Here is a 24,598-nt window from a genome sequence, read left to right on the forward strand (position 1 = left end):
TGATTGTTAACTCAGCACCCTAGGTTATTTTCTGACAGAGCAACTCGGGTCAACTGGGCATCTCCAACATCCCCTCATGTCTCCCCTCTCCCCAGCCAATCGACTACGAGGTGAGCAGGTCGTACGTCCTGACGGTGGCGGCCGTGAACGACATACCCCTGGCCCGGGGCATCCACTCCCCCCGCCAATCCACCGCCACGGTCACCATCACCGTCATAGACATCAACGAGAGCCCTTACTTTGACCCCAACCCCAAACTGATGAGGCTGGAGGAGGGCCTGCCACCAGAGTCCATCCTGACCACCTTCACTGCTCAGGACCCCGACCGGTTCATGCAGCAGAGCATCAGGTAGGGAGCCCAACCCGCAACTCTCCCATTCCTGAACTAGAGCCAGAACTCATCTCTCCTTCGAATGTGGGTTTTGTGAAGTAGCTGTTATCAGGCTTCAAAAAAGCCTTGTATGTCTTCTGAAACATTCTCGCCTTGCCCTGCTCAGGTACTCCAAGTTCTACGACCCGGCAAACTGGCTGAGGATCGACCCCAACACGGGCCGCGTCACCACGACCGCAGTCCTGGACCGCGAGTCTCCCTACGTCAAGAACAACATGTACAATGCCACCTTCCTGGCTGCCGACAACGGTACACACTCTAGCACTGCTAGCACTGCACCCCTCCTCCTCACACACACACACACCACTGCACCCCTCCTCCTCACACACACACACACACACACACACACCACTGCACCCCTCCTCCTCACACACACACACACCACTGCACCCCTCCTCCTCACACACACACACACACCACTGCACCCCTCCTCCTCACACACACACACACCACTGCACCCCTCCTCCTCACACACACACCACTGCACCCCTCCTCCTCACACTCACACACACACACACACACACACACACCACTGCACCCCTCCTCCTCACACACACACACACACACACCACTGCACCCCTCCTCCTCACACACACACACACACCACTGCACCCCTCCTCCTCACACACACACACACACACCACTGCACCCCTCCTCCTCACACACACACACACACACCACTGCACCCCTCCTCCTCACACACACACACACACCACTGCACCCCTCCTCCTCACACACACACACACCACTGCACCCCTCCTCCTCACACACACACACACACCACTGCACCCCTCCTCCTCACACACACACACACACACACACACACACCACTGCACCCCTCCTCCTCACACACACACACACCACTGCAGCCCTCCTCCTCACACTCACACACACACACACACACACCACTGCACCCCTCCTCCTCACACACACACACACCACTGCACCCCTCTATGAGAGGCCGTATAGGACTTAATTCATACTTGGTCTCACATACACGCCATGACCTCACATATATACCATTATACTCTCACATATATACCATTATACTCTCACATATATACCATTATACTCTCACGTATACACCATTATACTCTCACGTATACACCATTATACTCTCACATACACACCATGACCTCACATATATACCATTATACTCTCACATATATACCATTATACTCTCACATATACACCATTATACTCTCACATATACACTATTATACTCTCACATATACACCATTATACTCTCACATATACACCATTATACTCTCACATATACACCATTATACTCTCACATATACACCATTATACTCTCACATATACACCATTATACTCTCACATATACACCATTATACTCTTGCACATAAACTGGCATACTCTCTTACACACACAAAAATACCGTCTTATATGCACCATCATACTAAAGTATGACAATATATGTAAGAGACAAATAGTATGTGTGAAACAGAATGTTACTATATGTAAGAGAATAACAGGATGTGTAAGAGAGAATACTTATCTATGTGAGAGAGAATACTTGTCTATGTGAGAGAGAATACTTGTCTATGTAAGAGAGAATACTTGTCTATGTGAGAGAGTATATTTGTCTATGTGAGAGAGAATACTTGTCTATGTGAGAGAGTATATTTGTCTATGTGAGAGAGAATACTTGTCTATATGAGAGAGAATACTTGTCTATGTGAGAGAGTTTGATTGAAACGGAAGGCAGTTTGATTGAAAAGGAAGTAGTACTGAATTCTCAGTTCCTGATTGGCTTACAAATGAAGAAGAAGGATTTGGGGTAGATGTAGCTAACGCCCACCTTCCCTATCAAGACGAGACTGAGTGACATGGCAAGATGGCAGAGAGTGGGCGGCTTAATGAAGCCATTGGACTTATTAATAACATTTTGAATACTCCAAATGCTGCGGCGTTATTGTAGGGAGGACAGACCCGTTCCTGAAATACGTTTTTACAGTTATTCCTGGGGAAATTATGGAATTAAATTACATATTAACTATACTAAAATAATTGTGCACAATAATATTGGCTAAATGTAGACGTTTTTAAAGGTTTAATTTTACCTCGAAGCTTTTTGTGAAAAAGAGGCTAGTTTCACGACGGCGACTTTGGATGTAGACTAGGCTACTTTAACATGTTAGCTGATTAGCCAGTATGAGTGAGATATGTATACAGTCACATTAACAAACCTCTTCTTTGTAAACTATTTCGTCTTAAATACGATGGGAACACATCACATTAACAATTCCAAAATGCACCACACGCCAAACACATTTTTTGTCAAGCGTCTCTAAGCTCAGATTCCGAGTCGGATCCATGAAGCTATTTCGTTGCAGTGAATGGGTGCGGGCACTCATCGTGCATAGGGGCCTACACTCAAATAGGATCCTAAAAGTCCCAACTGGAAAATGTTGTGAACAGATTTACATCAAATTCAGGTTGTGGCATTGAAGCTTAGGTTAGTAGCCAAGGGTGTAAAGACCACTCGGCTAATTAAAGACGTCAACGGTTAAAACCCCAGTGCCACGGGACGGTATTCACACAGGCATTTAATTTAAATGATAGTTTGTTTCATCAATTGAAAAACTGATCTAGGACTTTTGACTCAAGTAGTGGGGGTCGGTATATCTTCCTAAACAACTATGTAATTCTACATTTGAGTTTTTTTGAGGATTTGCTTGAATCGTTGTCAGAAATGTTGGAATCAAAGACGACAGCCATCCACAGTGGCTATTTCTGACGCTAACGATGAAATGCGCCTGCTCTTCAGACCTCGATCAGGTGCATCACGGAGCGGCAGCAGCACTCTGTCAGGAGTTAGTCTTAACCGAAATACTGCGGAGTTTGATATTGGGTTTGCGCCATCACTTGGCTGGCATTAAGACTAGCTCCTGACAGAGTGCTGCTGCCGCTCCTTGATGCACCTGATCCAGGTCTGAAGAGCCGGCGCATTTCATTGTCAACGTTAGCGTTAGAAACAGCCCCCGTGTATGGCTGTCGTCTTTGATACAACATTTCTGACAATGACGCCGCAGGATTTGGAGTATGCAAAATGTTATTTATGAATCCATCTTGTCATGTCACTCAGTCTCGTCTTGATAGGGAAGGTGGGCGTTAGCTACATCTACCCCAAATCCTTCTTCATGTGTAAGCCAATCAGGAACTGAGAATTCAGTACTACTTCCTTTTCAATCAAACTCTCTCACATAGACATGTATTCTCTCTCATATAGACAAGTATTCTCTCTCACAAAGACAAGTATTCTCTCTCACAAAGACAAGTATTCTCTCTCACATAGACAAGTATTCTCTCTCACATAGACAAGTATTCTCTCTCACATAGACAAGTATTCTCTCTCACATAGACAAGTATTCTCTCTCACATAGACAAGTATTCTCTCTCACATAGACAAGTATTCTCTCTTACATAGACAAGTATTCTCTCTTACACATCCTGTTATTCTCGTACATATACTAACATTCTGTTTCACACATACTATTTGTCTCTTGCATATATTGTCATACTTTAGTATGATGGTGCATATAAGAGGGTATTTTTGTGTGTGTAAGAGAGTATGCCAGTTTATGTGCAAGAGTATAATGGTGTATATGTGAGAGTATAATAGTGTATATGTGAGAGTATAATAGTGTATATGTGAGAGTATAATGGTGTATATGTGAGAGTATAATGGTGTATATGTGAGAGTATAATGGTGTATATGTGAGAGTATAATAGTGTTTATGTGAGAGTATAATGGTACATATGTGAGAGTATAATGGTATATATGTGAGGTTATGGTGTTGTATGTGAGACCAAGTAGTTTATGTGCAAGAGTATAATGGTATATATGTAAGAGTATAATGGTATATATGTGAGGTTATGGTGTTGTATGTGAGACCAAGTAGTTTATGTGCAAGAGTATAATGGTATATATGTGAGAGTATAATGGTATATATGTGAGAGTATGATGGTATATATGTGAGAGTATAATGGTATATATGTGAGAGTATAATGGTATATATGTGAGGTCATGGCGTGTATGTGAGACCAAGTATGAATTATGGCCTATACGGCCTCTCATACCCCTCCTCCTCACACACACACACACCACTGCAGCCCTCCTCCTCACACTCACACACACACACACACACACCACTGCACCCCTCCTCCTCACACACACACACACACCACTGCACCCCTCCTCCTCACACTCACACACACACACACACACACCACTGCACCCCTCCTCCTCACACACACACACACACACACCACTGCACCCCTCCTCCTCACACACACACACACCACTGCACCCCTCCTCCTCACACACACACCACTGCACCCCTCCTCCTCACACTCACACACACACACACCACTGCACCCCTCCTCCTCACACACACACACACCACTGCACCCCTCCTCCTCACACACACACCACTGCACCCCTCCTCCTCACACTCACACACACACACACACCACTGCACCCCTCCTCCTCACACACACACACACACCACTGCACCCCTCCTCCTCACACACACACACAACACTGCACCCCTCCTCCTCACACACACACACACACACACACACACACACACCACTGCACCCCTCCTCCTCACACACACACACACACACCACTGCACCCCTCCTCCTCACACACACACACCACAAACACGCCTTTGTAGCCTCGTTTTAGGCCGGAGCAATCTTCACTAAGAATCTTCCTACACGTCTGTCTGTCTGTCTGCAGGATCCGTTTTAAACAGGCACTTTTACAGACAACCCCTCTCAAAGCTATTACCGTTGTCTGTACACTTTAGCACAGTCCACATTGTTGCACGGCTGCAAGGATTTCCTGGGCAGACACAAACGGTACCGTTTTGAAGATTTAGAGCAAGGGAGTCTAATTGTACACTGGGTGCCAGTTTTAAAGTGAATAATGTACCAGGCACCAAATAAAGCCTAAAAGAGGGAGGAAACAATGGAGCCAGGCACCGCACTGTTTCTTATCTTCAGGTTTTGTTTCCGACAGGAATAACAGAATTCACTCAGCTGAAGGTCAGAGCAGGTACCAGGCGCCAGGTCTGCTACCTTGGTGGAAGGTTCATGTTTGAGCGATCACCAGAACTAGCGCGCTCGTGGACGTACTCGACCTCTGTCCCACGCTGGCCGAAAGCAGCTTTGTCTCGGTTTACCGTGTTCCACGGTGCGTAGCCGGGGCCAAGGAGCTTAAAAGCTCCACCCACAGAGAGGTTTCTTGGCATTAATGGGTCAGGATTGGATGACTAGCTCCTTTGAGCGTGGCCCGAATGGTAAAAAAGCCTCTTAGCCGTGTGAATACAGAGGACCAGGGGAAAGTGACAGTGGGCTCTGTCTGTCAGCGTTAGTATGCTCGCCCAGAGGCCTTCATCACAAAGATGCAAGCCACGGAGAGTCTTCCCCCCCACACACACAAGTACACACACCGACGTGCGACCGCAGACACGCACACACGTTCACTTTACCCCCCCGCTACCTAAAATGCTGTGATATCTCCCTCACTCGCCTGTTTAATCAGTATGCGGTTTGCCTGGAGAGAGTCTATCTGCTCACGGGCCTGTTTTAGCATGAGAATGCACGATGCACATGTGTTGGAAGCACAAAATAGGAAAATGGGGGAGATCACTTCAAATGGAATCCCGTGTCCTTATCTAGGTGTAGATTGTCCTTATGAAATCCATATTCTCATGAATACAATTACGTGTGTGTATGTGTGTGTCGTAGGCGTGCCCCCAGCGAGCGGTACAGGCACCCTGGAGATCTTCCTGATTGACATCAACGACAACGCTCCGTACGTGTACCCGCCGGAGGTGGAGATGTGCGAGAAGCCCGATCCCAACGTCATCAACATCACGGCCGTGGACGGAGACCTGAACCCCAACGCCGGCCCCTTCGCCTTCGAGCTGGCCAGGAAGCCCGCCGACGTCCAGAGGAACTGGACCGTCACGCGCCTCAGCGGTAAGGCGGGACCACCGCACCGCCGCGCGGGATCTCACTTCCTGTCCGTGATCCGGACGCGTTTCACGTCTGGGGGAGAAAACGCCGCAAGTCGTGTTGGAACTCAGTCGAAAGGAAAAAACCCAGATTACTGCTGGAGAGTTGAGTTAGTGTAGGCTAGTGTTACCTCGCTGGTGGTTTGAACTTTAGCCCTGATTAGCCTCAGCTAAAAGGTCAAGTGCGGCCGTGCCTTTTTGATAACAGAGCAGCTCTTTAGGTAGCGCGCTTCACACGGTGTGTTTTGAGGAGGCTGTATAAATGAGATTAATAACAGGCCTTTGGACCAGCAAACAGCCTTTAATTGATTATGCTAATTATGAACACAAAAAAGGCAAAGGAATGAGTCATTTGTTGTGTGCAAGCGATTAGATGTTGGGAGCCTTAACGCAATGAATAAATATCTTAATAGGATAACAGCCATATGGATTATGGGTAATGCTGGATTTTTCGCCTAAGCGGAGTTGTCAAAAGGTCTTCCGTTTGGTTTATGAGCTGGAAACCTAAATCCTGACCATATTTTGGATTAGATATGCAGACGGTACTTCCAGGTAGGAAATGGTGCTGTGTATTTCTGTCCAGCAGCATTAAGGTTCTAATCGCATTTCTACACAGATGGCACGTTTGGAGTTGGATTTAATCCTATTTTCTATGAAAAAAGTTGCACTCTGAGCTGTTGGACTAAAGGAACATGGATGTTTTGTGTTATTGAGTGATAAGCAGCTAAGCGGAATCTCTCTCTCTCTCTGTGCCCGCTCTCTCTCTCTGCCATCTCTGTCCTTTCTCTTGCTCTGCCCTCTCTCTCTCTGCCATCTCTCTCTCTCTCTCTCTCTGGCCTCTTTCCCCCTCTACCCTCTCTGCCTCTGCCATCTCTCCCTCTGCCCTATACCTCTACCCTGCCTCTCTCTCCCTCTGCCCTATACCTCTACCCTGCCTCTCTCTCCCTCTGCCCTATACCTCTACCCTGTCTCTCTCTCCCTCTGCCCTATACCTCTACCCTGTCTCTCTCTACCCTGCCTCTCTCTCCCTCTGCCCTATACCTCTACCCTGCCTCTCTCTCCCTCTGCCCTATACCTCTACCCTGCCTCTCTCTCCCTCTGTCCTATACCTCTACCCTGCCTCTCTCTCCCTCTACCCTGTCTCTCGCTCTGCCCTCTCTCCCTCTCCTCTCCTCTCTCCCTCTCCTCTCTACCTCTCCTCTCTCCTCTCTCTACCTCTCCTCTCCCCTTCCTTGCCCTGTCTCAGGTGAATACGCCCAGCTCAGCCTGAAGATTGGCTTCTTGGAGAGCGGCATCTATGACATCCCCCTCATCATCACCGACTCGGGCAACCTGCCCATGTCCAACACCACCTATCTGCGTGTCAAGGTGTGCCAGTGCGACATCAACGGAGACTGCACCGACCAGCAGCTCATCATGGCTGCCGGCCTGGGCACCGGAGCCATCATCGCCATCCTGCTCTGCATCATCATCCTCCTCAGTGAGTGTCCAGTCCCATCACCACGCCCGCCCTCAGGGATTAGGAGGAGCGAAACCAGCCAGGGTCTGATTAGTCTGGCCTGACACCAAGAGATAGTCCCGATCAGGATGCTGTCCAAGCTCCCAATTCTGGATTGGATTCCACGTGTATGAAAAATATGGAAGATATTATGCTCTGTAACGTGGGATCTTCCCTCTCTCCCCTCCCCTCCCTCTCTGTTCCACCCTGTGTGTGCAGTCCTGGTGCTGCTGTTCGTGGTGTGGGTGAAGAGGCGCGATAAGGAACGGCAGGCCAAGCAGCTCCTGATCGACCCCGAGGACGACGTGAGAGACAACATCCTCAAGTACGACGAGGAGGGCGGAGGAGAGGAGGACCAGGTAGGCTGCTGCTGCTACACACACACACACACACTGCTGTATACACACACTGCTTTATACACACACTGCTGCTGCTACACACACACACTGCTGTATACACACACTGCTGCTGCTACACACACACACACACACACTGCTGCTACACACCTACTGCTGCTACACACACACACACTGCTGTATACACACACTGCTGCTGCTACACACACACACACTGCAGTACATACACACTGCTGTACACACACACTGCACATAAGTTAAAAACGACGTATGGCAGTGTTAAGCACAGGTCCATTTATTTGAATCCAAAAATGGTTCAAAGGAAAAGTAAGACAAAGTCCGGATGTTGGAGGGTGTTCTGGTGTTCTGATGTTCCCTCCGCTCATACCAGCGTACCGTCTTTCTATGAATGTTGGCACAGCACCATTCAATTGACTGTTCAGGGCTGTAGGGATTCCGGCCCACACCACTCCAGCACTCACCGCTCATTCAGTACTCTCAAACTCTCATTAAAAACTACTCATACAGTTAGCGCAAGGAAACTGTCCCATGAGCAGATGGCATTATTACAAATGGTACTGTACATTGTCACCAGTGGCAGGAGGACAGTGGTAGAAAGGGGTGGTACTGGGTCTGGTCTTAAATGAGCCTTCCCTGATGGGTAATTGGTGGTGAAATGTAATTCAGAGACAGACATCTGCCGGGCTATAATTATGACACTTACATGGAAGGTAACAATTTAACTGGGAAGCCATAACACATCTGCCAGTGTACGAGAGAGAGAGCGAGAGTGAGAGAGAAAGAAAGAGAAAGAGAGAGAGAGAAAGAGCGAGAGAGAGAAAGAGAGAGAGAAAGAGAGAGAGAGAGAGAGAGAGAGAGAGAAAGAGAGAGAGAAGGAGAGAAGGATGGAGTGCAAAGGACGCCCACAGACACACAGAGTCAAACACAAACCCATTCCCTCACACACGAGCGCACACATGCACACAAACGTATTTGTTCCAAGGAACACAATGATGTAAGACTACTAGAAATGCTGGTGGGGGCAGAGGACAGATTTATAGAGAGAACACAAGCCTCCATTTTGAACCGTGGAGGATGGCTGGACACCAGGAGGAAATGGGCTTGTCTACAGCGAGGGGATTCACTGTCGGGGTGAAAAATCTAATGAAGGCGAGCATCCCTGGCGATGTGGGCTTTTCTCCCCTATCTCCCCGCTGGGGAGGAAATTGAAGTGTCAACAGCCTTGGCTGGTCTCAGAGGATTTGATTTTAGTCGCTACCGTCATTGGTTTTTATTGGTCCAGGAGGTCCACATTTTACCAGAGCGGGCGGCCGATCAGACCACAGCCGTTTGTTTGTGACGGTGCAGAAATCAAACTTCCGGCTGAAAGAATATAAGATCCTGGAAACACTGTTATGAGGTGACGGAGAGAGCTAGATGAGTTTTATAGAGCGGCCTGTTGTCCCCCCCCCCCCCCCTCCCCTCCTCGCCAAAGATAAGGACTTGGGAGATATGTTCAGCTTTTGCCCGTACCCACTGCACTTAGAGATCAGGAAGGTTGAAGCGCTGGGAGGTGACAGAATCATGTTGAACCAGACTGTAATGCATATTGCAAAGAGGATCCTTTGCTTAGCAAGAATTCATTTTCGTACTCGGGAGAAAGAATTGAGATGACTATTCTCTTATTTCTTTTCTTCTCCTGACAGCTCTGTTTATGCAGAAGCAGCGGGTATCTGTTTTTCCTCGCTCAGTTGTCAAGAAAGTGAGAAAGGGGTGAGAGAAAAGAATTGCCTGTTGCCTGCTGACTACTCTGTTAAATGTTGACTTTTAGAGGAGGGTGCACACAGCTTGTTGATAGACACAAACCGTTTCTTGTGAAATTGCGACTTTCGCGTCAACACCCCCAAATTGTTTCGAGTGAAAAACGGGACCCCCCCCACACGCACACACACACACAATCCGTCTCCCCGTCCCCCCCATCCCCCAGAAGGACGAATGTGCCTTGGCACTTTGCTGTACGGTGCATTAGAAGGGACCAGAAGTGGCTGAAAGGGGAAACTGTATGTCAGGAGCTTGAGGAATGGCGTTCCCAGAGGGCAGCGCACGTCGCCGTTAGACCTCCTCTGTCCTCCTCGCTGGCAGACGGGTGTGGATTCCGTCACCAACGTCCTGACCCCAGGGCAGACCCTGTGGAAGGTCCTAGTCGGGTCAGAGGGAAATGGGCCTGGGGGATATGGCTGGCCGACCTGCTCTGTTGGTGCTATTGTTCTCCTCCTGCCAGCACTTTGGCGCTTTGGTGATTCCTCAACATGTGCATGCGTCTGTTTGGTTTGCTGTTTCATGTCCGTGGGTGTGTCTGTGCTGTTGTGTGCAAGTTTGAGTGTTATGTGTTTGTGTGTCACCACACTTGTGAATGCCTGTGCAAGCAAGCAAGGACAATTTTGAAGAGGGATATTAGAGATGGATGGATTTACCCGGGGAAAAAAAAACTCCTAAAGAGGGAAGATCCATCATCCACGCTTATTAAGCACACCCTCTGATGGGTGTTCTGCCTGCCATAGCTTCTCTGTCTGTCACCAGCCAGTCCTGCTGCACGCAGAACCCAAGGCGAACTCACAGCTGCTTTTTAAATATCTCTCTCTCTCTCTTCCTCCATCACTGTCTCTGACTCATCTTTCCTCACCTCTCCCTTCCTCCTCTCCTCCCTCCCTCTATCCGTCTCTCCCTCGGCCTGTGACTCTGCACAAATCGAGAGCCGGCCAGGTTGCCTTGGCAATGTTAATAGGATTAGTAGTGGCTTATGCATACCAGCCATTCCGTGTCTGGGGCCTGATTAAAGCAGAACAGTTGCCTCACAGCCTTTCAGCAGCACGGAGTGCCTCTGGAGCAGACCTCTGGCCCGGCGACTTATCATCTCCTTATCTCCAGCCCACCCACTGGTAGACCTGCTAGCCGTGTCCCTGCTAGCTGTTGTCCTTCTCTGGGTGTCTGTCAGAGAAAGCGTCAGTCTAATGTCAGGCTATTCTCTATGCACTTCACACCGCGGCACTTTGACACCTGCTCGGGTCAGCATCTTACCTGGGGCTCGGTTGTGTGAGTGTGGGGTGATCCGGGCGTGTCACGCGGGTGATGGGGAGGGTTGGGTCCGAGCTGGGCTGGGCTCCATCCCCTGGTGTGTGTGTGTGTGTGCGCGGCTCCATACTGACTCCCATCCGTCCCCATTTCTCCCCGTCCCTCCAGGATTACGACCTGAGCCAGCTCCAGCAGCCTGACACGATAGAGCCCGACGCCATCAAGCCTGTGGGGATCCGCCGTATGGACGAGAGACCCCTCCACCCGGAGCCCCAGTACCCTATGAGGTCAGCTGCCCCCCATCCCGGGGACATTGGGGACTTCATCAACGAGGTAAGCGCACGCACGTGCACACACACGTACGTACGCGGTCGCATACACACCGGCCACCCACCGCGCCGTGTACACGCGCGCTCATCAGGACCGCCACTTGGATAACTGCGCACACACACGCGCGCGCGTGTACTGAAGGAGAACACACTCATCGCCCACCTGCGTGTGGAATGTCACTTGTTGTAGGAGCTGCACGTGCTGCAGGACACACACTGCTAAACGTTATTGTGGGGATTCATTGTCAGACCTCACGGTTGGATATAATCCGCCTGCGCCTTGGGTAGAACCTGAGCCTGCAAAGACCATTTTCAATTTGCAGGAGATAAAAATCTGAAATTAGATTTCTGAAATAGCGTTATTAATGTCCTCGTGTTAGCGCTCTATGTAATAGACGTCTTAGTTTGCCAATAAAACAAACAGATTTACAGCACTATATTAGGCGATGTGAATAATTCGAGTTCAACATATTCAAAGGCTGCAGGCCTCTGGTTTCCACCGACCGCGTTTCAGTTGAAGGGTCCCAAAACCGAAGATGTTCGACGGAGCTCTGTTCGCCTGGGGCCACCATTGACTGGAACCCAGCACTGAGGGAGAACGTGAAATGAAAAGGACACTCATGCCTTTTTCACCAGCTCCAACAGACAAGACTTTCACTGTATTGCAAATGGAGCCTTCTGCCAGCTTTTTTGGATTCCTCCCAAGTTTTTTAAATTAGAGCTTGCCCTTTCCACGGGCCTCCCACTATATCTTTCCCACTGGCCGTTCCCTCCCCTGTCGCTCGCAGGGAGTGTCTCATACCCTGGCTTGTCATGTCAGGAGATATTGACCGAGTGGGACAGTTTGTCCCCTGTTCTATACAAATGAGCCGCGGTAGCCAGACAGGCCTTTCTGAGAGACTGGCTGCTGCGACAGGCAGCCGGTGTGTTCTTTGTTCCCGAGGACATCAGGCTCGTTGTCTGCCCGAGAACCTCGACCCCAGGTCCACATGACCGGTCCGGATGCTGCTGATGCTAGTCCGCCAGGCTGTGTTAGATCCCCAACTCACCCATGCGCTGGAATCTAACCTGACCAGTGAAGGCTGGCTGCCAGAAGGTGTGTGTGTGTGTGTGTGTGGGGGGGGGGGGGGTCAGGAGTGTGCACACAGCCCCATGCCCACTGAGCCCTTGGCACTTAATTAAAAAGGGAGGGAGGGAAAATTGAGGCACAGGCCTCAAATCCGCCCAAGAATTTAACCTGGCAGCGGGGGACAACAATGGCCCTTTCATTCAGCCTCCTGTGTCTGGTCGGGCTAACAGGGTTGTTGTCTGGGAACACAGCCTCACCTCGCAGGGCCTCGTAGAACACGAGCACAGGGACAGTGCACTCGGGTCCACAGACCTCCACGCCGCCACGACCTCGGGACTCGTTCGCTTATTGAAAGATGAACTGCGACGTTAACGGGATAAGCGGCGGAAACAGGATGTTATTGAGCTGCTGATTCCACCATTGTTCCTCTGCAGAACAGAGTTGAAGGATGAGCGGAAGAATGGCAAGTGAGGACAGAGTATTGTTTTCCCTCAGACAGAGACTATTGTCTCCCTCGCTCAGGATGACTCCGTTATAATGGAATAAAGAGGGAGCGCTCCGTGATTGGCTAACCTCGTAACGCCAGGCACTGCGGGGGTGTTGGTCCGGGAGGTGGGGGTTCTAACCAGCGGAGCAATGATGGCTGTAATTGCAATGAATGATCCATCTGTCATATTTCCCACCAAATTATCAGCGCGCGGAGCCTTGAGCAAACATTTAACGAAGGCTAACAAGTGGAAAATAATCGCTAAGCGCCCGCGCACTTAGATCCAATCCATCTTTTTCGTTTTGAGACTGTCGCTGCAGTGGCAGGATGGAGGGTCCTATAAATCTCAGCCATGTTTCCAATGAGCTCGTGGTTCATTCCTCCTTGTTGTCGCTCCATTTCCTGTTAATTCAGTTACTATTTGTTGGATGTCGCCACGGCGGCGATAAGATGGAGGGGGGATGAGGTCCGGGTCCAATGAGGTTCATGGTCAGAGCAAATCTCCAGCTCCAAGATTAGCAATCCATCAAGTCTCAGGAGTCCTGTTAAGGAATGGGCTTGGAGATCAATAGCAATCCATAAGGACCTCTCACGACGCCACAAGGGCTTCTGGGAATGTTGAGCGCAATCGTCCAAATGATGAAAGCCCCCACCCCCACCACCACCTTTTCTCGCCATGGGAACATATTTAGTGGTGCTAAAGCATGTCACTCTTAGCATGTCCTCCATTTTGCAGCACTCTCGAAACCTATTTTAGGGGACAGTCACTGAATAATTATAAAAGTGGGAGGGAGTTGGCAGTCCCAAAGATGGCACGGTGAAAGACTGGAGTATCCATGCCTCACCCCAGATCCGTGCCCCAGTGCAGAGCCTGTAGACAAGGAGGGGAATTCTCTACACAACTGAATATTAGAGATGAACTACTCCTGACAGAGACCTGATTTCCTGAACACACTATATACCCTGAGTAGGGTATATATTAAGGGAACTCTTCATGTTTTAGCTGATGTAGGAGAAAATGTCTGGTTTGTGGGGCCATTCCTGCAGAGCACAGTGTCGGTGAATAGTCTGGCCTTAATCTTCTCATCTAAATGTTGTTTTTTTCTTCCTTACAGGGACTTAAGGCCGCAGACAACGACCCCACTGCCCCACCCTACGACTCCCTGCTGGTGTTTGACTACGAGGGCAGTGGCTCCACGGCTGGCTCCTTAAGCTCCCTCAACTCCTCCAGCAGCGGGGGGGACCAGGACTACGATTACCTCAACGACTGGGGGCCCCGCTTCCGAAAACTGGCAGACATGTATGGAGGGAGCGACGACTAGGCCTCACGCCACACCCAATAACGGAGAAGAACGGAGAGGGATGACAAGGGGTGATCTTGTTGTCCCCTGTTGATGGACGTGGACAGCTTCTGATTACTGATATCCCCAGAGAGAGTGACGGAACCATGACAGAAAAGTACAAAAATTTACATAATTCCGAAAAAATGTTAAAAAACAACCAACCTTGGCTTATTGTTGTAGTCTACGCATACATATGCTTGTTGAAGGCTTAGGCATAGGCTGCGGTCCAGTTTTGGAGAATGGGAGGGAACATTGGTGAGCTGTCACTGTTTGGATCGTTGGTATTGAGCGCGCTCAGTTACACTTGAATTTCACAGTACAGAAGCACTGGGATATAATGTGCCTTTTTGTACATTTTTTGGATCTGAATGATTAGTTTTATGTTCAAGGCTTTAATGGTACTGACTTTTGGAGTGATTTCAAAACATAGGAAAGTATGTTACACTATGGTATGCTTCTACGTGCTTTTTTTGGTTACACAATACTGCTGTTTGTTGAAAATGATTATTTAAATAAAGCTGAAGAAATGATGAAGGATCCTTTGTTAGCTTGGATGGGACAAAACAATTAAGAACAGCACTGTACAGTACGCTAGACTTTTAGACTTTTTCACTAAAAGATTAAACTTATGCAGCTGGTTGCAAATAAAGGGAGTCATACATCATACTTTTGTAGCGGAATATAATTTTCCTTGATTTCTGAAGTGGTGTAGTGTTTTACAAAACTGTTTATTTTGTTCTAATCCATGTACACTTCATTTGCCTTAGTCATCATCTGGTACTTTCAACTTTTACTTCACTGTAAAAAGATGTGTGTACATAATGTTTTTCTTTTTTTTCTTTTGATGTAGTCTTTGAAGAACTGCAAAAAGTTCCAAACTTGTAAATGTATGATTTGGACTACAAATTGAAGTTTTGCATGTTTTTATCTTTTCACGACAACAAAAATTAAAAATAATGTTATTTCCGAAATTTATTTACAAGCGAGAAAATAAAAACTGGGTGACATTAATTGTGTAGAAGTTAAGAAAGTCTTTTGTATAAAATGAAAAAATAACTAAGAAACAAAAAAGAAAAATCGTAATCTTGTCAGCACAACTGTTTGAATTTGTACCAAAAAGGGGTGTGTGGTGTTCTGACCACGTGGGAACTAATTACTGAATCAGCTTTAAGACTGGGAAAGGTTTTGTCTAAAGCCTTGTGGATAATCGTCTGTACTGAAATACAAATTATACTGACCCCAACCATCCGAATAAAATGCTAATTTTGGAGCTAGAGACTGTCTCTTTTTTCCATTTGTTTATTCCTCAATCACAGCATTGTTCATGCAATTGGCTTATAATTCGTGCAATTTATTGAAAAGAAAAAAAAGATTGTCTTTTGTGCCCCCAAAATTTGTATTTTTTGCCCAGTTTCGATTAGTTGGTCAGGTTTGTATCAATATGAAATAGGAATCAGGTGCTTGGTCTACATAAACTATCCAATAGATGGAGAGTATCCTGGAGGGTAAAACGGTAACAATCAGCTCACTCCTTCTCAGTGTCCACTAGAGCATGTTCAAGGTTAAAAGGTGATCGAGACCAAATCGATCTTTCACCTACCGTTCCTCGCCTGCTTGTGGATGTACAGCCAAACCAGCTGACCTGAACGGAAGGACACACAGCCAGTCGTGGCTCTGCCCTCAGGGACTGTGCATGTATCTAGACTCCTGGGACAAAGCGAGTGTAGAAACGAGAGGGAGAGAAAAGGAGAGAAGTGCACTCTAAGTGCTGTAAGGATCTGTCCTGGCTATCACGCACACATAGCTGGGTGCTGACTGGCATGGAAACGTCAGTCTCACAGCCCTCCCTCAGGGAGACCAGTTATGGCCAACAAAACAGTGGACATGCCTTATTAATTTGGACTAATTAGGCAGAGCTGGCTTTTAGGTCCTGTTACAATATTTGGCAAGTAATAAAAGGATGCTTTAAATGGTGCTTGTTGAACCTTAGTTGGCTTTTGTTTGCTCCCTCATGTAATTGGGTGTGCTCAAGCCTTCGGCAAGAGAACAACCTTTGTTCTCTCACATATATATTATTTTTATTGTTATTATTTATTTTCCCACCCCTAAGGATTCCTCAATATTTGGACTACATCGACACCGTCGGTGTCAAAAGGTTCTGCTTTTACCATACAACCCTGCAGTCCCTTATTGGATGATTGCCAACTGAATTATTTTGTTGCTGCTTCCTCCTCTACTGTCTAAGAGAGCTATGCTATGCTGCTAACCTACAAGACAACCTCCTAACCTTTAGATGATCATTTTTTATCTGAATGATTTTTCAAACAACATGGTGCATATCACATATCTACAAATGTGCTTATGCTCTCACATTTGGAGCAGCAGGAAGCATGTTATTTCTCTTTATCGGTTTTGTTGAACCAAGCACTCAGATCGTCAGAGGGCTTTATTTTCTGCAGAGTCAGATCTGGTTCCCTGAAGGTTACTTCCTAAACACTGAGCCTTTTGAATCCAGACACCACTGTTTTCATGTGGTTCCTCTTTGTTGAAAGTAGGATATTCACCTCTGTGGTATGCCAGCCCAGAGCTCCACTCCCTGACCGCTGCACTACACATGTCCGGCCAGCCTCCGACAGGCACGGATGTGGTTTTGTGACTCACAGGCCCACTTTAAAGATCTCTCCCATTCCCACAGTTCAACTGTTTTACTGCCATAAAAGGGGCTTTTTAATATGCTAGCCATTCTAGAGGTTCTTAGGTCATTCTTAAGGAAATGTCTCAGCGATCAAGGAACAGCAAAAGCTAAGCAAAATATATATATATAAGTGTTAGCGGTTGTGGCTCCGCAGGTCAAGCTACAATAAATGATCCAGTCATGTGTTACTCCCCTTCCCCTTTGAAATAGTCTTTTCATAAAGCTTCTCTTGTACTGACACACTGTCCTCCTCGTCCTCAGATTGCTTCGATAGATGGGTTCATATCAGCAGAGGACTTAAGTCCTGTTTTATTTTTTAACCCCAGGGAAAAAGTAAGAAAAAAAGAGGAATTGATATTCCGGCACCGCACTTCAATTTCCGAAACAGGGATTATCCCCAGAGGAATGTCGGCAATCCAAGGAAGCTCAAAACATGTGATGGCTGTTGTAACTGCTCGCCAGCCAGCACAGCAGCCACAACACTGGAACAGAACAGGCACTGCAGGGCCGTCTGGTTTGCCGAATACTCAGTGGACACTGACATCACAACAAAAAGGCTGACTTTCTATAAACTGATGTTGAGTTGGAATGAGAAACGCATAATGGTAAATAATGTCATTGTAATTTTTGTTTTACATAAAACAATTGTAATCGGTTAGACCGCAGATGCTTACTTTGTCATTTGTTTTTTCACCATATGTTGCCCGAGTGATGAGCAAAGTCACTTCTCAAACATGATCTTATTTGCACATTTCTGCTGACAGTCGATGGATTAAAATAGTTATACAATGGCATTTACATATGCAAACAATTACTTGCAAAACTAATTATTATTAACATCAGGGTAAACTGGGTGACACTGACAGCTGGTTTATCTCCCAGTTATTTTGGATGCTTTGCTCATGTTGAATGTTGATCAGACATGATTACCAACACTTGATCCCCCAAAATGCATGTGTAATTATTCTTTAGCTTTTCCCAGCATTCCCAGAGGTTTAGATGTGACAGGAAATGTATTTACATAAATAGTTCATATCTCTCGAAAATCCATTCTTACCTCAGCCCTTTTGAAAGGTGTGAGCCTAAATCAGTGTCAAGGTAGTGTTTAAAATTTGCTGATAAAAGGAAAAAATTATATCAGAAGACACACGGGAAATGAACTCAACTCAAATGCCTTCTACAGTATGGAGACCTTCATACAGAACCCCTCAGCCAAGCCACACAGCTATAGATACAACCTTTTCCTGTCCCTGCTTTACCAGAGAGGCTGAGCCTCTGCTCGACAAGCCTCACCCAGCCACAGTCGGACATAAAGTGACCCATCCACAGTGGGGAGAGTGTAGCGTGCAGAATACATAAGGAATCAGATGCAAACCAGCTGCTCAACTATGCAGCTCCTGACCTTTGGTGGAACCGAGGACGACGAATGCTACCCAGACTATCAACATAAAATTCCAGCCCCGCAGCAGCGAATAGAGAGTGGTGAACGCATATGTTTTTTTGCGGCCCGCCTGTGTCTCATCCCTCTTGGAATGAATAAGCAAGTGAGCTGAACGCTTCAATGCTAACGTGGAGGCCGACACATCCTTTAAAGAATCCCTGCGTCTCCACACGTACGAGGTGTCAATCAACCCCAGCACAGACCAGCTGCTTTCTCTGCGGCATAATAGGACAAATAGCCTAACCCAGAATGCTCCACCCATGAAGCGGACTAAACTTAGCGGTTCAATTACATTTTAGAGGAGCTGTGATCAAACCGAGACCCAGACTTGATCTACTGCCTCCTCTGTTCTCATTGCTTCCAAACAGATTTCTCCACAAAGCCCTGCCCTCTGTTGCAGCTGAATCATTCTCCTGTGGTAGCTGGGTGTGATGCTGATTTATCAGCTCTCATTTATCCGACCCCATCCCAGAATTATTCTCATTCTGCTCACAAGCATGACACTGTGGTCACGGATTGGAGGACACACTGAAATGGAAATGATGAACGATTTTTCTTTCATAAAATGCATATCAGCTGAGCATGTGATATCCTGCGTGTACATGAACATCCAATGTAACTTTCGGCTTTCCGCTCAGTGTGGCAGTGTGAGTGTGTGGGTGTGTGGATGTGTAAGAAAGAGAAAGAGAGAGAGAGATTTCTCATCCCAGTGTGGGTTCTCTTGCATGAGCGGTCGACATGTTTCAAACAGGACATGTAATCATAGAGTTCTTGCACTGACACACAGAGCAGACACACCCAGGTGCTATTGCATCACCTGGGATATCACTTTCTTACTTTGGTGGTTAGAAAAATGCCAAGTAGAATAGCAAATGTAATGAATGGCAATGGCAGAAAAACAAACCCAATGAATCTATTATTTCATCTCTTCTTTCTCTGTGCAGACAAAGGAGGAGTTGCTTGTTGGCAACATACATACTGTATGTATAGATGGATGGATGGATAGATGAATAGATATGTTGTTTTAAATACCGCAGTTTTAACTATGTTTGTGACAGTGAAAGAGAGATAGAAAGGAAATCAGGATAGAAAGGAAATCAGACAGCTTCCATGGAGAGTGCCCTTGAATACTATACTTTTAAACTAGTAAACACTTGACATTCCATCAGCATCACTTAATGACACCTGTGTCACTCAGGCTACAAAAGGATACAATAGAGAACATTTCTATGCATGGGAAAATAAATACCATACATACTATATCTATAAAACTTGTCTACATTTTGTTACAATCCTGGCGCTGTCATGTGTGAGCATTTAGGCTGGAAGGCTAATAAATGTGTTTGAGGCTAGATGGCCATGGATCAATGTGCTGCTGATTATACAAAGGGATGGTTGTATTATTGTCCATGTGGGGAGAAAGAGGTCACAGGGTCGTCTTTCCTGTCTACTGACTCCATTGTGATCAGCTATTCATATGGATGGCTGTGGGGTAAAGTATCATTCTGACATGCACGCAGAGGAACAAAACACGTACAGCAGGCCACATCTCATTGAAATGTGGTCTATGGACGGCAAATGTGAATTCTAGTAAAGAATGCACACTGTTGCACTACTTTCAACGAGGATAACAAGCATGGCTGGACCTCAGGTCATAGACAACATCCCATAAATAAAGGATGCAGCCGACACACTAGAAATGGTCCAGAAATGCTCAGACCCGCAAGCCACTGAAACACAGTCTGTGTACAGCCTCATTTACACCTTTGGTGTTCAAAAACGTAATTGGCCATTTGAGTCCCCTGAGTTAAGAAAATGCTGTGAACTGGGATTTCCTGCTGATCCGATGTAATCACCAGAGTTGTGAAACTGGTTGCCTGGCGAGGGACTGAGGGTAAATGAGTTGTCACCTTTGAATGACAAATCTCGGGATGGGCAAATTCAAATTCAACTGACCCCCAATTCAAGTGCAGAACAGCATCAAAGGTGATCTTGAGAAGAGTCGACACACTGTACATGATTGACTTCACAAATCACATCCCTTTGAAGTTGAAGGTTTTGCGAATAAAAACGGTCAAATATTTTCTCTGAGGGGCATGAGTGCCATGTCTACTGTGCTGTGTCTACTGGTGTTATGCTGTCTCTCCAAGTCCTCGATTAATTTGTCTGAAACTAACCTGCACAGCATTTTTATTCATTCAACTCCTGTCTAGAATAATACAAGTCTTCTTTATTTCTCAACGATAAAGATACATCACTATCGTGACGTACCTGAGGAAATGCAACATGCAATCCTATACGTGCATTACTGTTTTAAGGACACTGTACAAGGAACAGTCTGCTATGCATGATTTATTTCTTCATAACTCCCTGGATATGGTGCTTGCAATGCTAACATGTGAAAATACATGTTAGAAATGAGTTTGTAATAGTACAAGGTGCACAACATTTGATTTCAGAAGTTTTTTAAGAGCTCAATGCAAATGTGTTAGTACCCAAGCAGAAAGGGACTGAAACATCAATTGCACACAAGGCCAGTAGATCGATAATTAATTTGATATAACACGGCACAGCTTGAAATCTATTACTACCCCATTAGTGCTGTAATCAGAACACATTGAGCCATCATTAATATGTGCTGGCCTTGAACAAACCGAACCCAAAGACAACATAAACGCTTCAAATATAAAGGTTTGGCTCAACTCGGTTTATACGAGCTACACATGAACATGGCAGATTATACTGTTAAACTCGCAATACTGAGTTCTATAATATGAAAGAGTTGGTGAATGATTGTGACATTAATGTTGAGGATGTATACAAGCAGTTGCTCATTCTTGGTTTGGAAATGTAATGAGCTTATTCTGAATGTGAAGCCCATAGCCTCATGGTGTGAGACAAGTAACAGGCCAGGTTCACTTTGCCTCATTATCCAGATATCTCGGAATTAGATTCAACACTGCCACACAGTGACACAATGTTGTGATCAAAAACACCTTATAATGAGAAAGATGAACAATCTCCTTCTCTCCCTATCTTTTCGACATCACGTCTTCATGTCTTTCCACGTCGTGTTTCTGGCTGCTGGTTTGGGGTTCTGATGCTGGGGTGTGCATCTCTTCATCCTTGCCTCACCATTCTATGCTGGCTCATTAGAGCACAGTGGGTGTCATTTGAATCCCAGCTACATCACATGTCACCTGCGGGTCATAGAGTTTGGAGCGAGTTTGAGTGTGGGTGGAAGGTTTCATGCCAACAAGTGATGGATTTCAAAGCGGACTAAGGAAAGGAAACTTCGGGTCATCTTAATGAATGAAAAGTTCTTGTGTGTAATGACGTACTCATAATTGAATTCATATTTGAATGATCAGTAATAGGAATGCCCCGGATGTTAGTAAAATGCTGTGCAGTTCCTCAACAACCTTCCATGTCCTGTACAGACGACCTTTTGTAACCATGCGTTCTGCTGTGGAATCACAACCTTAGCTGTCTCTAACCTGCAAATGTTTACAATCTTTACAAGTTTAAGGATAGTACAAGTTATAGCTAAAGAAATCAGTTGATTCAAAAAACGGAGAAAGGGATCTTGACTGATGTAATGACCTCGGTTTACAGTAGCTCTAGCCAACTGGGAAAAACAGAAGTGCTGTTTACGTGAATGTTGTGTAGAAAAAACAGAATGTTTGCACAGAAACATGACCATAACATGGCCCATAATATAGTCTTCTACAAACAACCACGCTGAAACCTTTCATCTCCAAGCATATGAAAGTAATCTGACATTTACATAATGAAGATCTATATCGCATGGTTGGTAATGCAAGTGACTAAACATTGTTGGTGAGTCTACTGTGCTGTGTCTACTGTGCTATGTTTACTGTGCTGTGTTTACTGTGCTGTGTCTACTGTGCTGTGTCTACTGTGCTATGTTTACTGTGCTGTGTCTACTGTGCAGTGTCTACTGTGCTGTGTCTACTGTGCTGTGTCTATTGTGCTGTGTCTACTGTGCTGTGTGTGCTGTGTCTACTGTGCTGTGTGTGCTGTGTCTACTGTGCTGTGTGTGCTGTGTCTCCTGTGCTGTGTCTACTGTGCTGTGTCTCCTATGCTGTGTCTACTGTGCTGTGTGTGCTGTGTCTACTGTGCTGTGTGTGCTGTGTCTACTGTGCTGTGTCTACTGTGTTGTGTGTGCTTTGTCTCCTGTGCTGTGTCTACTGTGCTGCCACTTCCTGGATATACATACAACAACGGCGATCACATGATCAGATGCATCTGTATCTTTCACCTGGTGCTTGTTCATGCTCTTCTCATATTACCAGATAGGGAGATCTTACCGCAAGGTGAAAGTAGATTATCCTATTGGTTATGAGCACATTTGGACACCGCTGTAAAAACCTAATTGGTCAGAAGGCAGATCATTTATCAACATTGGTGAATGCTGACTATACCTTTATCTAGGCCAACGTCCATTTATACAGCAGCCATTACCACTGCTAAATGAGACCATCTGATTTGATTGTCTCAGGGATGCAGCACAACAGTGTCCTCTCACACAGGAAATGGTACTGTGCAATAACAAAGAAAAGCATCTATGAAACCACATGTTTGGAATTTGCTGAAAATTCAATGCTCTTGAGATAAAAGAACGATGGCAAAAGAATGGACTAAGACAATTTACAATCTATTATACAGTTGATCTTTGTATATAATGTGACCATTTCTGTGCTAATTAGGCACGTAAACTTGCACTGGCAGTTTTTTGTGGCACAGACAGGCAAGATCCAAGAACTTGATTGGAGTGGATCTCTGAGGACTCATCAACCATACGGAGGAGAAGAGCGGGTGCTTTGAAAACCCATCTTCCTGTTTGCAGCCTGCGGCCTGCCTCCGTACCCCGACCCTGGCACGCTCAGAACATCCAGACACAACAGTGAGGTAGAGTCAATGCTTTGAGCCCTTGTTGATGTGTCCGCTGCCAGGATTTGTGGGGCCTCCCTTGGTGGTGATTGGCTTAGACACAGTGGTTATGGGGGGGGGGGGGGAGAAAGGCAAGCTCACCGCATGTGAGAGAACACCCCAGGACTCCCTACGGGAGTTGGTTTGGGGGCAAACGCTGCCCACCACTTTGGAGAGAGCACAAAGTAAGACAACGAGGAAGAGAAGACTGGACGAGGGAATGAGTCTTTGGGAATTCATTGGCTGGGATTAATAATTCTCCGTTTAGTGCTGGCGATAATTCAGGCCTCATCTCAGAGCTGTGGGCAGGCGGCCCTACAGGCATATTAGAGGGCCACCTGTACCTGCAGGAAGGGATATAGTTCTGAATATAAAGGTCTCTACAAAAACAAAATACCAAGAAAATAGGATAATTAACACTGCAGTGCAATAGTACCTCTAAAAAGGTACAATTTTCTTCTTCTGTTTCCTAAAGTTATATTGTTTTTGCATAGCCTAACCCATACTGCATGTATCAGATTGAATAAAATGGCCAAAAATGCACATAGGCCTACATGCATTGGGTGATTTAAATATACACAGTATGTGTTCTGTTCTGCGCAATGTATCATCAGTGGAACAGAACAGGGCACAGCAACCATTAGGCTGGGTCTTGACTGTGTGTCTGCAGGTTTAATACTGGCTGTAAACCAGGTCTACAATCATACAGGAACCAATTACCCAGCCTAATGACTAGGGGGCTTCCTACGCTGTTGCAAAATACAAACCCATATTTATGATCAGCGTTTACAGCAGAGCAGACCGTCCCTGGTTTATGGAGGCATTAATATTGCAGGTGTCTGGGTAACAACTAAACCCACTGCTGTTACATGCAGAGAGCGCAGAGGTGAGGAGGTCTTGGTTCAACCCAGACA

General features: G+C 46.4%; 1 protein-coding gene across 1 annotated transcript in view; it reads left to right on the top strand.

Annotated features, from left to right (window-relative positions):
• The window catches only part of LOC136958485 (cadherin-2-like), a 61,323-nt gene extending 45,460 nt beyond the window's left edge, over positions 1-15,863 (top strand). The window contains exons 10-16 of the mRNA XM_067252428.1: positions 96-349; positions 498-640; positions 6,173-6,406; positions 7,688-7,921; positions 8,159-8,298; positions 11,536-11,700; positions 14,368-15,863. Of these exons, the coding sequence (XP_067108529.1) occupies positions 96-349; positions 498-640; positions 6,173-6,406; positions 7,688-7,921; positions 8,159-8,298; positions 11,536-11,700; positions 14,368-14,574 (1,377 nt within the window). The 3' untranslated portion in view covers positions 14,575-15,863. The remainder of the gene's footprint in view (positions 1-95; positions 350-497; positions 641-6,172; positions 6,407-7,687; positions 7,922-8,158; positions 8,299-11,535; positions 11,701-14,367) is intronic.
• Positions 15,864-24,598: the final 8,735 nt, after the last annotated feature.

Source organism: Osmerus mordax, chromosome 16 (genome assembly GCF_038355195.1).
Source record: "Osmerus mordax isolate fOsmMor3 chromosome 16, fOsmMor3.pri, whole genome shotgun sequence".
NCBI classification, from domain to species: Eukaryota; Metazoa; Chordata; class Actinopteri; order Osmeriformes; family Osmeridae; genus Osmerus; species Osmerus mordax.